At 34.7% G+C, this 15,327-nt stretch overlaps 1 protein-coding gene across 1 annotated transcript in view; it reads right to left on the bottom strand.

Moving 5' to 3' along the window:
• Positions 1-642: 642 nt before the first annotated feature.
• Positions 643-15,327, bottom strand: part of ABCB1 (ATP binding cassette subfamily B member 1) — a 48,597-nt gene continuing 33,912 nt past the window's right edge. The window contains exons 21-30 of the mRNA XM_048306620.1: positions 14,017-14,094; positions 12,538-12,621; positions 11,414-11,617; positions 9,457-9,557; positions 8,339-8,479; positions 7,045-7,201; positions 6,536-6,733; positions 4,467-4,673; positions 3,385-3,531; positions 643-1,981 (exon numbers count right to left, since the gene is read on the bottom strand). Of these exons, the coding sequence (XP_048162577.1) occupies positions 1,787-1,981; positions 3,385-3,531; positions 4,467-4,673; positions 6,536-6,733; positions 7,045-7,201; positions 8,339-8,479; positions 9,457-9,557; positions 11,414-11,617; positions 12,538-12,621; positions 14,017-14,094 (1,512 nt within the window). The 3' untranslated portion in view covers positions 643-1,786. The remainder of the gene's footprint in view (positions 1,982-3,384; positions 3,532-4,466; positions 4,674-6,535; positions 6,734-7,044; positions 7,202-8,338; positions 8,480-9,456; positions 9,558-11,413; positions 11,618-12,537; positions 12,622-14,016; positions 14,095-15,327) is intronic.

The raw sequence follows: 15,327 nt of genomic DNA, 5'->3' as shown, positions 1-15,327 counted from the left end.
CTTTATTTTCTTGAAGAGCTAAATTGGTCTAGTAAATCAAGCATCTTTGAAATGAGTTGGGGAAATAATCCAGTAATTACTAACCCAATAAGTAGAAACTGTATAATCAACAATTCAAAATTCTGGTTTAAAAACTAAATACTAACATCCAGAATTTAAAAAAAATCAGTTTAGGTATGTTCTTAGTTAAATCTTCAGACTATAATGTTGAAGAGTTTAATTCTTTTTGAATTAAAAGAATTTAAAGAAATTGAAGAATGTTTAATTCTTACAGTTGCAAGTATAACTCATTTATATTGTTATGCAGAGTAATAACCTTATTGATGGACAATAACCTTATTGCATCAAGCAATGCATAAATAGGAAACAAACAAATTTGCCAGTCAAATTGGTTTTCCATCTAAGACAGAAACAAAAGAAAATAGGTATGTGATTCAAGAGGAATACAATGAGACTGCATCAATCAACATTCTGCAGAGTGTTATTACTACATGGTTGAGCCTAACTGATGAGCCTATCTGCCTGCAGACTGGCTCTGTGTGTATAAATATCTAGGTGTAGGTAAGACAGACCATATGTATAAATCTCAGGGAATCAGAAATTGGTATGATGGGAGTGTGGACAATTGATTAATCAAGACAGTTTTAAACTTAAAATCAAAACTTTACTGCATAAATATTCACTAACAAAATACATTTCTAATGTTTAGTTATTAATAATTATTAATGAATATTACTCCGTAGTCAAAGCAGTTAGCCTTTAACAGCCATCCTATATTAGCAAATAATATACAATATCCCAGAGCCGATGCCAAGAATTCAGCACCAATGGTTACAGTCCTTGCGAGTCTCAGTCACGGCAGTGATCGTGTTCAAGAGCTCTTCAACCAAGGACACTAACACTGAAAAGGATGCCTTCCTTCCCCCTCCTCCAAGTCCAAATCCAGGATTTTCACCTTGTATAAAATATTGCAGTCTTTAGAGAGTTCTTAGTCCTTGACCTCTGACCCCTAGGATGCTGAGAGACTTGCAGATAGTACTTTCCCAGGCTGCAGCAGGTGCCTTGTCTTGCCCATCAGTTGTGGTCTTGGGTTTTTTTTCTTATCTGCTGTTTCATTTCTGTTTCATTTCAAGCAGTCTTTCTCCATCTCTTAAGGTTGCAACTCTTCAACAATCAATAACCATCAGTAAGGTACTTACAGTTCTGGGACCTTTGTTTTCAGCCTGTGCCCATATTTTCAAGGCCCTTGCTGACATCCCAGGCTAAAACTCCACATCATAATAAGAGACATCTGGCATCAAGCTTCAGCTGACTGCAAGTTCTCGTAACAATTGGTAACAAGCCTAATAGGCCAGGACTGACTGTGTCTTACACAGGCAAAGTGAGGATAAGGCTTGAGGTTTGTGTCTGACAAGAGCAAAACTATTTTTACTGAGCATGAAAATATTTCCAAATTGCTTACCAGATACACTGGATTAGTGTGACTTTTTTTAAAGAGTTCAAAGCAAGCTAATATTAATTACAATTGGCTTAGCATGCTTCTACTTTCATGAGTGCAATGGGCATCTGCTTTGGCCACACAGAAAAGAGAAGAGGTTTGAATAATGAAAACTAGTAGTGAGAAACTGGTACACATTTACTTAGTATTTCTTGTGTTTATATGACTTATGAAAGGAAGGAAGAAAACCATAAGTATCAAGACTGTTGATACTGAAATAATTACAATGATAAAAGTAGCCACAGTGACAGTTCAGAGATAAGTACTGCCTTTAATTGAGATGTTGCATTACCCACTTTGAACATTGACCAGGGAATAGTAGATGCCTTTTTCAGCCAGAAGCTGCTGATGGGTGCCCTGCTCTACCACCTTGCCATTCTGGACCACTGCAATCTTGTCAGCGTTTTGGATGGTGGAGAGGCGGTGAGCTATCACGATGCATGTACGACCTTCTCGAGCTTTATCCAGAGCTTCCTGGACAATCTGCACAATGAACAAACCAAAAGGTGAATTATTTGGGCAGCTCTTGCGAGATATACCTCAATTGCTGTCTGTAAACATGTATGACAGTGAGGGAAAGGGAGTATCTGTTTCTCAAGCTTCTTGATTTAGAATTAGCCTGTGTTGGCAAAGAGTCCGAACTGTTAGAGTGGATGATGCTGTGATAGTTAAGAGAGTCAGAAGGAACCAGGCTCATTACTGAGATGCATGGCAGGAAAACAAGAGAAAATGGTCTTAAATTGTAACAGGAGATGTTCTGGTGGGATATTAGAAAAGGATTCACTGCAAGGATAATTAAGCATTGAAACAGGGACAAAAACATCTCTAATTGAATCCCTTCGAGATTTTCAAGTACCCTACCAGACACAGCATAAAGCAATCTAAATTTGAGTTCAATATTGGCCTTTGTGTGAAGAGGAGGTTTAAATGGGGACCTCCACAGCTTCCTTTCATGACTGATTAATTATATATGGAAGTTAAGTCAATATTCTTGTGTCAACTGCTGTCATACTAGTTCTCATGACTTCACAGGGAGTCTCATGAATCACATTTCTCTTAAAGCTAGCACTGTCAGAAAAATACCAAAAATAATCTCTGCTTTCTTCTATTTATTCCTTAAGTTTATTAATGCAGAATAAAATAAGATACTAAATTTCAATATGTAACCGGCACATAATCAAGAAAACGATAAATCATGGGATTATTTAATGACATTTTCCCCTTAAACCTCATCTTTTCATGCCTAAAATTGATCAAAATTTAGTAGAAAGATTTTAACTTTCCAGATTATAATATATGATAAGATATTTGCCTCATTAATAGCAAGTATTTTTGTAGAGTCCCTGTTAATTTTCTACAGCTAGATTGTACTTCCGTTGTACCAAGATTACAGCTTTGGGCTTAAAAAAAGAAGCAAATGTTTTAGCAATTTTCACTTGAACTTTTCATTTTAGCCATTAATATGTAAAGGACCAGAAAGCAATGGGAGAAGAAAGAAAACTTATCAAAGCCAGATTTCACAGTTTCACAGAAAAAAAAGTTCTCTGGCAGAATCTTCCATCTTTTTGGCTTCTGCAGTTTGTGTGTCCTGATTCAATTTTGATAGAACTTTCTCAGTTGAAGCCTGAAGACTCCTAGGCTAAGGAATACATTCTTCATAGCAACTTCAATCTGCCTACTGCCATACAGATGTAAAAAATACTTTTTTTTTTCCCAAGGAGGGGTAAGACATTTATATTTGTCTATTATTAGCCTAAATATGTAATTTGCATAAGATACCTTATTTCCAGCTTTTGGCTTTAAACTGTGGGAGTAAAAACAGTAATCATAGTACAAAAAAAAAAAAAAAAAATTAGATTCCAGATTTAGATTCAGATTTAAGTTACCTTTTCACTCTCTGTGTCTAAGGCAGAAGTAGCTTCATCCAGTAGCAGAATGTGGGGCTTACGTACAAGGGCTCGGGCAATAGCAATACGTTGCTTCTGGCCACCAGAAAGCTGGGTTCCCTTGTCTCCTACACGGGTGTTGTATTTCTGGAAACAAAATACTAAGTTCAGGCTATGAATGAAAATCATTTCTGATGTATATTGGAGCACATAAACTCTGACACCAGACACCCATAATCTGCATATTCCATGCCAGTAGCTGTCTGAAAACAACTAGCCAGAATTTCTATCTGCCACAGATCTAGAGATCTTTTACTAGTAGACTTCTTAATAACATCAAGTGTTTAATAAATTCAAAGCAATGAGGCCCTCTAAGGTTGAAATAGGTTATTCTCAATCAGAAGACACAACACCAGAGGTCAGTGAAAGTTTGTGACAATACTGGGGTTCAAACTCGGACAAATCATGTCAAGTGAGATAAGAATTTTGGGGAAATGTGATTAAATTTTTAGCCTTTCTGAATACTGGTAATTACATCTTCCTGGTTGCTGCATGGGACAAAATTTTGTGATGGCAGACCCTTCATCTGACCCAAGATGTTCAGTCTTACATTATTATATGTTTGTCATATATATATATATATAGGTGAAAAAAATTCTTAGTAATTTTCAGACCATAGGAATACTAGAAATTTAAATTCTGACTAGGTGTAACTGGAAGAAAAGTGTAAACTCATCAGTCTAGCAGAATCTTTTACATATGCTTGAGACAGACAGGAGCTTAAAAAGAAATGTTCTACTTTAAAAACCCCAACCCTTTCTACCAGCTCTCAGTTAGTTATAATTGTGTGTTTTCTTCCCTGGGACCTTAAATGTTCCACTCTCCACCTGACCGTGGAATCTCCTAGAGTGAAAATAAGTATGGTAAACACAATTAAGTAAGGAAAATATTTAAACAATAGTTTCAGGTCTATTTTAATCTCAGAGAATTATTGTACCCCAGTTAATTATAAGGAGACACAATTTTCCCTACCACTGTAGGTCATGTCCAGTTCTGAGAAGGAGAGAAAGGGAATTACTTACATTTGGCAGTGAGTCAATGAAGGAATGAATATTGGCTTCTTTTGCTGCACTAACAATTTCCTCAAAGGACACCTGCCGACTGTTATCTCCATAGGCAATATTTTCAGCAATAGTGAAATCAAACAGGATTGGTTCTTGTGAGACTATACCAATCTGAGCTCTCAACCACTGGATATTCAGTGCCTTTGCATTTTTACCATCAAAAAGCTGAGAAAGCAAACATTTTAAATTTTAGTCACATGGCTATATATATGAATTTGAGACCTGCTATAAATTCATACACAGAAGCTATGTAATTGCAGATCTTTCCTTAATTCTTTCTTACCAATTACAAGCCCACATAATCTCTTCCCCTCCTTCTCATCTGTTCCAAAATTTTCTAATTCATAAATGTGAGAACAGTCCCTTATGCTGCCTCAGTCCTTTTCTTTATTTCAATATTTAATTAGGATTTTGAAGACAGGGGAAGATAGGATATATAAGCTAACTTCAAAGAACTTTGGGTAAAGTTCTTTCTATGGTTTCTTCAGCAGGAAAATATTCCTCTATTTTGCATCTATAAAGAAGAAATTTACTTCCATGTTCCTTAAGATGTCATTTGCACCCAGTTTTCTTTATTGGCGACTCTCTCATACTTCTGCAAAATTTGCCTGCTGAATTGCTACCATTAGATAAATGAAAACAGAATTTTTAATTATTTCTTTTATGTATCAGTTTAATAATTACATAAGTCACCTTAACTTGGACACAAATATACCAGGACATTGAAAGGGCTGTTACATCTCCACTGGAGTGACCCAGTGCAGTGCTCACGCTCTGTGTTGGGTGACGTGATCAGCTGTCTAGTTGAAGAATTGCCCCCTTCATAGCATGGCTATTGGAGGAGATTAATCTAACTTCACAGTTTGTGCTAGAACAGTCAATTGTCAGCCAATATAACTTTTTCTTCAGAGGAAAAGGTGTTATAATGAACCTTAAGTGGATTCAAAATCCACTGAAATAAGGGAACTTTTGTGAGCAGCTGTTTGGGCAGTTACTGCTTTAAGTTAAACCCCTTTCACTCAGTTCACAGAGCAACTCAGCTTGAGAATTAGTCCAACGCTTTTGTGGTTTCTATGGTTTCTGTGCTTTACCCTTCAGTAAACTGTTGTTGGTTATTTATGGACACAAGGTCAAAAACATTGGTAAGAAAGTTGTACTTTGTTAAACACACTTTTGTGGCACCTATGCTGCTTCTTTCCACATATCATTTTGCTACACTGGACCTTTTGGGGCACTTTTAACTTCAAAAAAAAATCTTTTCCATTGCATCTAGGCTTTATTTAAGTATTGGTTTATCTTCTGTGAGTATCTCTGCAGAGACAAGTACTAAAATCCTTCTTATTCTCACCTCATTCAGGCCAAAATGTGTGTTCTTTTTCAGACAAGACCTCTGAGCACATTTACATCAAAGAGCAAAAGCAATTAACAGTACCATTATGTGAAAAAAATTGTAAAGTTGCTGTATAACTAGTATAGGAAATCCTACATATATTTTAAACCAAAATGACTGAAAGTATTTACAATCTATCACTTGATAAGCAGACATACTCATAAAGATTTCATACTCATAAAGTTTCTAACAAGTAAAAATTTTGAAAAAAAATACTTTTGTCAATGTTCACTGGTTTTTTTTGAAAGAACATAGATGGCAAATTCTATTACTAGATTATACAGAAGTCGGTACAGAAATCGATACTAGATATAGAGAAGTCGAAAGTTTATCAGCTTTTAAACTGTTCTTATTATAAAAACCTCAGGAAATTTGCCCTGAATTCAAATCCATCATTAGACTGTGGATCAGGCATATTTTTATCACACAGATCTTTGTTAATTCATTGTAATGTGGGAAACCAGGACTTATATACATCTCATTTAATTAAGGAGACCCAATACGTCACTGCTGATCTTTAACATTAAAATACTTAAAAAATAAAATTAGAAATATCTATTGTACTTATCACATCACATCAAACCAATTAAGAACAGCCTCACTTAACCTGTTGACATGTTCTTGCAAAAATACTTACCATTTCTCCATCAAGTGGATCATAAAATCTCTCAAGCAGCTGAACAACTGTGCTCTTTCCACAGCCACTGCTACCAACAAGAGCCAGGGTTTGTCCCTTTTCTACTTTCAGATTCAAACCTTGAAGGATTTTGACCTCTGGTCGGTTTGGGTAGTTAAATGCCACATCTTTGATTGTTATATTTCCCTCAAATGTTTCCTATAATTAAAATAGTTACATCTGTTACATCTTTAAGACGATTTCACAGATGATTAAAACAGAATTGCAGAAGTATCCCCACACCCCCAGAAATCAAGAGAGAATTTCAAAACAAATACCCTTTTGGCTCTATATGCAAAAGCTGGACTCACAGTAGAGAACTTGGTCCATGTTGTGTTCAGTTAGTGTCAAGAACGTGTTGTGATAAGGATGTAGTCAGAAGGAGAGGAGGAATCAGTCTGAAGAAAGTGAGGAGGGTGCTGTCCATATTACCAATAAATAATATCACCCATCACACATGGCTTACTTACAGGCTTGTCTCCTTCCTCACTGTAACTATCTATTGAGGGCACTCTTTCAAACAGCCGAAACAAGTGGGCTGCTGATATCTTGGCTTTGGCATAGTCTGGAGCAAAAGAACTGGTTTGTCCTAATGCCATTGCACCAAATACAACAGCTGAAAACACTCTATAAGAGAAATCAGGAAAAAAATCAGCAGACAATGAAGAAAAGTACAGTGGAAATGTGGCTGCAGTCAACTTTTTCTTTTACTCAGAGAAAAAGAGGGCTAAATTTAGTAAGAATGAAGTAGTAATCAACTATTATTGCTTTAATTATTAATTTAGCTCCAGAAATTTCTTTTTACCCTCTTTTAATGACATAAGATAAACATGCCTGCAACCCAAGTTCAGTGTTTTCATACCTTATTAGCAGTAATTTCTTTAATTGTTAATTCTGGTTAGTATGTTAACTCTCAGCTGGGGTATGAGGAAAGGGGTCAATGGATGGCAAAATTGTTACTCTAATCCTGTTCTATCATCACTGTGGTTTCCTCTCTACGGTTCAATGATCTTTGGGAATCAGTGATCAATTTTTAAGGCACCAATGAAAATAAGAATTCAAGCCTGTAACAAGGTGACAGTAAAGTTTTAGTTTTCTACTACATCTCTGCTGGAAAAAAATTGCAGGGTTTACAATACCAATAAAGGTTGAAAACTATGCTGTTATTGGTTTGCGGTGATTTTTATATCATTTTATGGAATTTTATGTAATTTTACAGGCTACATTAGAATAGTTTAAGAACCTGTTGTCTTCAGCTATTCCTTATTGCCACACACTATAGAAACAAAATCATCACCAAGAAATGGTATTTGATATATGACACCTCTTAGCCTGTTTTAAGGCAAAGTAAAATAGATTCATTTCTATTAATTTTGTCCTTTCTCTTCAGAGCTACATAAAGTGATCTGTTTTATTCTGCATTTGAACAGCCTAAAAGGGCTCACAGTTTTTGCTCAAACCTCCCCTTTCAAATTTAACTGGAAAATCACTCAGCTGGCTAGAGATGTTCAGCTAGCACATGGAATGCAGAAACTTTCCAATATCTTCTGGTCAAAATCAGCTGTGTTAACTATCTCTAATGAGGTTGACAACAAAAAATCGGTATGTTTGACCTTCTTGGGTATTCAGGTCACTGATAATCCACACTGGTAGGATCTCAGTCTTTCATACTTGTTTCCATAGCCCTGTCTTGAGCTATTACCTCTTAAATTATAAATTATTTTTCTGGACAGACAGAAAAAAGATTGCAAAAGAGATACTTACAAAAATACACTTGTAGACTTCATGTGTCCATTTACCACTAGATAGGCACCAAACCGGAAACAGCCAGCATAGGTAAAGAACATCATTGCTTGTGAAAGGGCAAAACAAAAACCAAATATATGTGCCTTCTTCACAGAATTTCTGTATAGAAAGAATGCATATTTTCATCAAAGTGTGCAATCATACTGAAGTCCTAGTATGCAAGCAACAACTGACTTCAATTGATACTTTTAGGAATGGAAAGTTTACGTACACTGAAACATTAAATAAAAACACGTCTTCTCTCTCATAGGGCAATAAGTTCCTATTTATACTAGAACAACAGAAAGATTAAAGTCTTGGAGCAACCCCATCAATGTCCACCCTCTGAATGGTTAGGAACTGTTCAGCAAATTGTGAGATATGAATGCAAAACCCAGCAGCCTGAGAAAAAAGCTAAGTAATATCTTTTATGTCCTGCACTGTGCTCTAACCACTCAATTATTATGGTAGATGTGTCAGTGGCACCCCTGCTTCTTTCCCATTATGTCTGTGTACATATACTTTCATTTCCTTTACTTGTCTCATGGATGTTTGAAAAGGAAACATTCCATTCTGGAATAAACAATACTTTAATTGGCAGAATCTTTTTAGTTGTTTACTTTAAGACTTTTAAATTTTGATTTAGTCCAGACAGATTTATATTACTTTATTTTCTGCCCCAAACCAGTGAGTAATTATTCAAATGCTTTCAATCTTACTAACACTTTAAAAAATGGCTTAATGGAATATTCAATTTACATGAAAAAGGTTTTAATTAAATATCCAAAACAATTCAGGTGGAAATTTAGATTAGACGACTTCGAAGGCTCACTTAAAACTAAGATTTTTCCAAACCAAGTGACACTGTAATAGAAGATACCAATATTATAACAGAAAATTAATTAAATAAAATTATAAAAAATATTGACTGGTGATGGTTGCATTTGTCAATAAAAATATGCAAAATATTGACATTATTTCTGAGATAATTAAATTATACATTAAATCATACACTCTACAAAAAAATCTATTTCTGTTGAAGTAAATGTTTGCAATTTATTACAGGTATTTTTTTAGCTTAGTTATTTTTATTATACCTGTATGGTACAATCAAATGTTCTCCATACATCGACTCGAATTTTCTTTCTCGGGTCAAGCTAACAACAGTTCTAATATTTTCTATTGCTTCTGTGGCAATCTGCAATAGTAAAACAAATGTTTTAATCAAAAGCTAAGATTATGTTGCAATTCCTTATTTTAAATTAATAAAAATATTCTGTTGGAATACAATTCTATATTTTTATACTGGTTATTTAAATCATAGACTGTTGATATAAAAATAAGCATTTTATATTTTTCTTTTTATGACAATGAGATTTTCTTACAATGCTCAGAATTTTCTGATAAGACCTCTTTAATGTTCAACAAATAACTAGTGAAAAACCATTTGACAGCAATGACAGTTATGAAGAAGATACTCAACAAGAAAAATGGCATATTAGCATTCAACTTCCAGTCCACTGAGTTTGGGCTAAAATCAAAATGTGCAGGTTACTTAGGTGCCTTAGTGCTAACTAAGTGCTAACTTAGATCTCAGCAGTAAATATTTGCTCTGATACATTCTTTAAGCTTGCAGATTCTTTAGACGTGAGTCATTTGTATACACAAAAAGGCCAGGGGAGATTCCGATTAGATATTAAAAAAAATTCACTGTTAGGGCGGTCAGGCATTCAAATAGATTGCCCAGGGAGATGGTGGAGTCTGCAAATGTTCAAGAGATGGATGTGGCACTTGGGGATGTGGTTTAGGGGTGATTATGGTGGTGCTGGCTTGATGGTTGATGATATTGAAGGTCTCTTCCAACCTTGATGCTTCTGTGAAAAGACCCTCAAGGCTTTAATGCATTTTGTTAAAATATACATTTCATGCAATATTAGTTTAATAAAGACCATAATGTAAGTTTTTTCAGTAACCTAAGTTCAGCAACTCTTTGCAGAAAACAAATTTTCCAGGTGGAACACTATTTTTACTGAAAAAAAAAAAATTTGAAAAAATATTTTTTAAAAATGAAAATTGAATAAAATGCCTGTAGACCAGTGCTTTCTTAGGTGGCCTTGAGAAGGGAAACTCACATTACCATGAAAAGAAAATTTTCTTTAGGTTTTGAAAAAAAATATCATAGATGTTTGGAACATCTGTGTTAATTCTTCACAATATGCTGCACTAATAAAGTCTTTAGTGTCTATTCCAAGAATTGTCAATTATTTTCTGTCACATTTTAAAAAAAAACCAACATGAAATATATGTTCATCCCTTAGAGAGCAGCAGAAGAAATGTACCCAGTTGAAAGGAATGGAACGGAATTGCATGTCCTTAGATAAATGATTTTCTTCTCAGCAGCTTTTAAAAACAGTATGACATAGGAAGAGATTTTAGAAAAGTTTTACCTTGAAGAAAGCAATATCTGGAAAGTGATGAGATAATTGTTCCCAAAAGGATTTTTGGAATGAAGTGACATTAAATGTCTTCATTTAATTTGTTAAACAAAAGTCTAGCCTTCTTGCTTTTCAGTTTTCATCTCTCTCTTCCACTCCGGAAACAAAGGAATGGCAAACAGAAACCAGTGGAGATATATATATTATCACCACAAACATTAATAAGATGAAGGAGGGAAGAGAAAAAAAGAGCAGTGTAATAAGAGAGACGACATGCCAAAGAGGGTTGACCAAAAAAAAAAAAAGTCAAAATGGAGATGGTTCCAAAATAAGGAAAACAAAGATGAATAGAAAAGGAATGAGAAGAGAATATGCCTGAATAGTGTTTAGCACATTCTGAGATTTATCAACTACAAAAATATTAATAGCTTAATAACATAAGTCTTTGATTTTTATTGAAGAGGTGTGATGCTCTGTAGGTCTACTAGTGTAACTGGCTGTCTTTGGAACTTACATATTGTGAAATGTTCTGTATTTGGAGTAATACATCCATTAACAGTGCTTTGGTAAATATGACCATACACATTATACAGAAGTAGATTAATTTCTCTAGACCCACCTTTCCTGCAGCTTCCAGCTCTTGTTTATCTTTCTTAGCATGCCCAGCCAACATTTTCATTTCAATCATTCCTGCCACTGCAATGATGGGCACAACAGCTAAAAGTAGCAGGGTCAGCTGCCAGCCATAAACTAATGATATAATAATTCCAGTCCCCAGGTTGGCTATGTTTTGGGCAATTAATGCTAGTCTGACACCAGTTGCCTGGAGAAAGAAAAAAGGCATCTATTACTAACATAACTGCATTTTAAATAAGGAAAGCATTTTAACCCACAAAATTCCTGATTCTCAAAACACTGCTTAGAAAATCTTAACTCAGTTTTGCTATTTTTCAAAATGAGAGTTTCTTAAATGCTTTTGTAAAAAATTATCTAGATAATACTTATTTCTTCTTTCCCCATATTCTGATTAGTTAAGTTTACTCTGCAATTTCTAAATTCTGCTCTTGAAACTGAACAAACATACTCATATTTACATCTAAACATTAAAAATCTGTCATATTTTGTAGATCATAGAGCTAGCTTTACAAGTCATCACATAGAGCCCAATGAAGAAGAAAATTAAACATTTAACTTTTCCTATGGAAATAAAGCCAAAGATACTTCAGAACTCTACAGTTCAAAAAAAACCAGCACATAACTTCATATAGCAGTAAGAATTCACTTAAGCATACACAAATAATTACATTCAGTGTACTTCAGCATGATATTACAGACCCCTGAAAGTACACAATTTACTTTTAAAGAATCTCCAAAAAGTAACAGAGAAAAGGAAGTTTATTGCTCACAGTTCTTTTTTTTTTAATAAGAAATCAAAACAATCAAAAAAATAGCAGGAGATCCTACACTGAATAGATTTCATTGCATGTCTTTAGGTGAATAAGACCTCTTTAAAAAGACTTCTTAAATAAGAGATTCCCAATAAATTTGTTCAGTAAGGAAGACCACAATACAGCACAATAGTAAACTTGTCATAAAGTGCATCAGTGCATTCTCTACCAGCTATTGTTTTATAGGAAATTTTAGTTGTCAAAATCGACTGTTACCCAACCAGTCAAACCCAAGCTGCAACTTCGCTATATACTAAACCAAATATGAAAAATTCCAAACCAAAATTTTACTTACTCCTTTCACTTGAGAGGCATCATTAGCAAGTCTTGTGGTTAATGCTCCAGTGCTATTTTTAGGATTATCAAACCAGCCCATATCCTATAAAAAGAAACATTATTTTTAAGACCAGTATTTGGACATTTCAAATAAACATTTCAAATAAAGTAAATCTGGTATGTGGCAGTGCCTCAGTTCTGCATATTTAAGTAAGTTTAATTCCGTCATTGCACATTGAATATTTTTAGAAAAAAGTGTAATCTTGTGAATCCTCCAATGTACTCATTATCACTGCTGAGAAGGAAGGAGAGCAGCTGAGAGATTCCCCAAAGCAAAATTTACTCTCTCTCACTGCTGCTCCCTCACTGAATCTCCTTGGAGGAGAGGGCTCTTCAGTCACACTCCCTCATGGTTGCAAAGCTGTTTGGGGAGGGGTTAAGTGTAAAGCATTTTCAGGTTAAAAACAAAACGTTCATTGCTTTGTTTCTTCCCATATTGAAGAGGCTTATTTGGAAGAGAGACACCAACAAACAAAATAACAAAACCCCTCAACCAAACGAAAAACCAAACTGGTCTATCTGATCAAAGTTAATTGTTGGGATCAGGTACACAGTTTATGATTTATTCACCATGTGACCAAATATCTGATTTAAACTTTCATGTGTAATATACATCGAATGAAGTCCTGGTGATGTATTACAGGCATTTGTGACCTCAAGACTCAATTTTAAGATTGCCTTTTCATTAGATTTTCAGTATGGCTGATGTATAAATTGTAATTTTTCAGACTACAACAGTTTCCTGTCACATTGAAAACAGTCATGTTCACATGAATCAAATTCTGTGTCTACATGTAGCCTTATGTGCAAGACTTAAAACCCATAACTATTGTATTGTGTATTTCAAAATCTAAAATACTGATCCTGAAATCATACAAAATTAAGGCAATTTTAGAATTACTTTACAACATTATGTTCTATTTATATTTTAATTTTCTGAAAGTGGTTTTACTTTTCAAATGTACAACCTTATTATTGCATTAACAAACAGCAATTATAGATTTGGGGGCTCTTGGACAGAGATTTCCAATAAATTAAAAAAACACTTCTGTACACATCACAATTTACATCAGACATTTGAAGTAAGAGTTACAGTGTAAGTTGTGCTGCATTTCTTTAGGGGAAAAAGGGCACCAAGAAAGCAAAGCAGGCAAATGAATAGATAATGGGATACTGCTGGTGCACATCAACTTGTCAGGCCCTTGTAACTTGGCTGTAAAACTAAGTCTTTGCAAGGAGTACATGAAAAGCACGTATTGATTTAAGACTCTCCCTTTAAGGATACTCTGCATAACCACATGTAACTAATCAAATTGGTTTCTAGTCTGATTTAAACAATCTTCTCTGTATGATAGACTGATGTAGAATACAGTTATTTTATACCAATACAGTAAATTATTTTTAAAACCCTGGAAATCAAATTATTTATTATCTTTACCTGTCTAAGCATTGCTTTAAATGCCATGAATCGAAGCCTCATTGTAAGAATTTCTCCAGCTTTGCCAAATGTGAAACCCTGTTTGAGAAAAAGTACAATGCCTAGTATTACACTGTTTGTGTTTATTCAATAAATATTTTACATAAATTGCCTCTACATTGTCAAAGCACAAAATATTGCAGTCCTGTTTCACAAAGCAAATGTAACAACAGGCTTAATATACATAAATTCTAGGTTCACATAGGTTCACAGTACAGACATTAAAATATTATTTTTGAAAAAATTTAGGGAGCATAGCAATATTTCCCAGCACTGCTTCACCAGCATGCTTTAAGAAGAAGGTCTCTAATCAACCCTTTGACTTCATTTGCATGAGTCAATCGAAGTCAGATTTAAACAAGTAGCATTTAGGCCATTTAATTTTAGATTAAAGACTTTGTGAGGCAACCTGGGTTCACTGAAGTCAAATGCATCCCTCAAATTTAAAACATTATCTGAACATCTATAAACTGAGCAAACCTATCACAGCCCTGTACTACTCAGCCTTCTGTACTCAAGGCCTTTTTCGCTTGTGCAACAAGACAAATCCATAAACAAACCAGCAGGTTTCTGCAAGAGACTGTTTATGCTGCTGTCCCAAGCGCACATTATTATTTCACTCTTAGGCTCATTTAACAGATAAAATTATACCAACATGTTCAGAAATTATAAAGCAGACAAAATATGACAATTTTAATATGATTACCATATTTTTTTCTTTTTAAGTGGCACTATCATTGCAGGTACAACCATTTGTGTTTCAGCAGGAGGAACTGAATATCAGCATGATGAGTGTTACCTGACAAACTGGGCCTGGGAGCCTTTGGGGACTCCCATAGGAACAATATGGGACATTCCTTTGGATGAGGAAAGGGCTAGGGAAGTAAAAAAATGGAGAACTAAGGCAGGAGATTGATAGATTTTCAATTACTAACAGATTCAAATAGGAAGGCTTGAGGGTGAGAAGGGGTGGTAGAATGTAAAGGCTGGAGGGGTGGCCTGTTACTTGGCAATAGAAAAAGAGCAAGAAAATTCAGAGTTTCATTGCTGAGAACTGTTTGACTGATGAACAAGAGAGGAAGTTCTGAAATTAAGAGGTCTGAATAGGTTCGAAAGCCTCTTACACACAAGAAGCTCTACGTCAAAAAAATTTCAGCACAAGACACATCTAGAACCATAACTACAGTTTCTGGTTTGAGTTGGAGTAATGTATTATAAAAATGCAAATTTTTAGTATATTTCAGGTCTGGTTTCTAAAACATGAATAACAAT

Source organism: Corvus hawaiiensis, chromosome 1 (assembly GCF_020740725.1).
Source record: "Corvus hawaiiensis isolate bCorHaw1 chromosome 1, bCorHaw1.pri.cur, whole genome shotgun sequence".
In the NCBI taxonomy this organism is placed as follows: Eukaryota; Metazoa; Chordata; class Aves; order Passeriformes; family Corvidae; genus Corvus; species Corvus hawaiiensis.
This window is presented reverse-complemented; position numbering and strand designations above follow the sequence as displayed.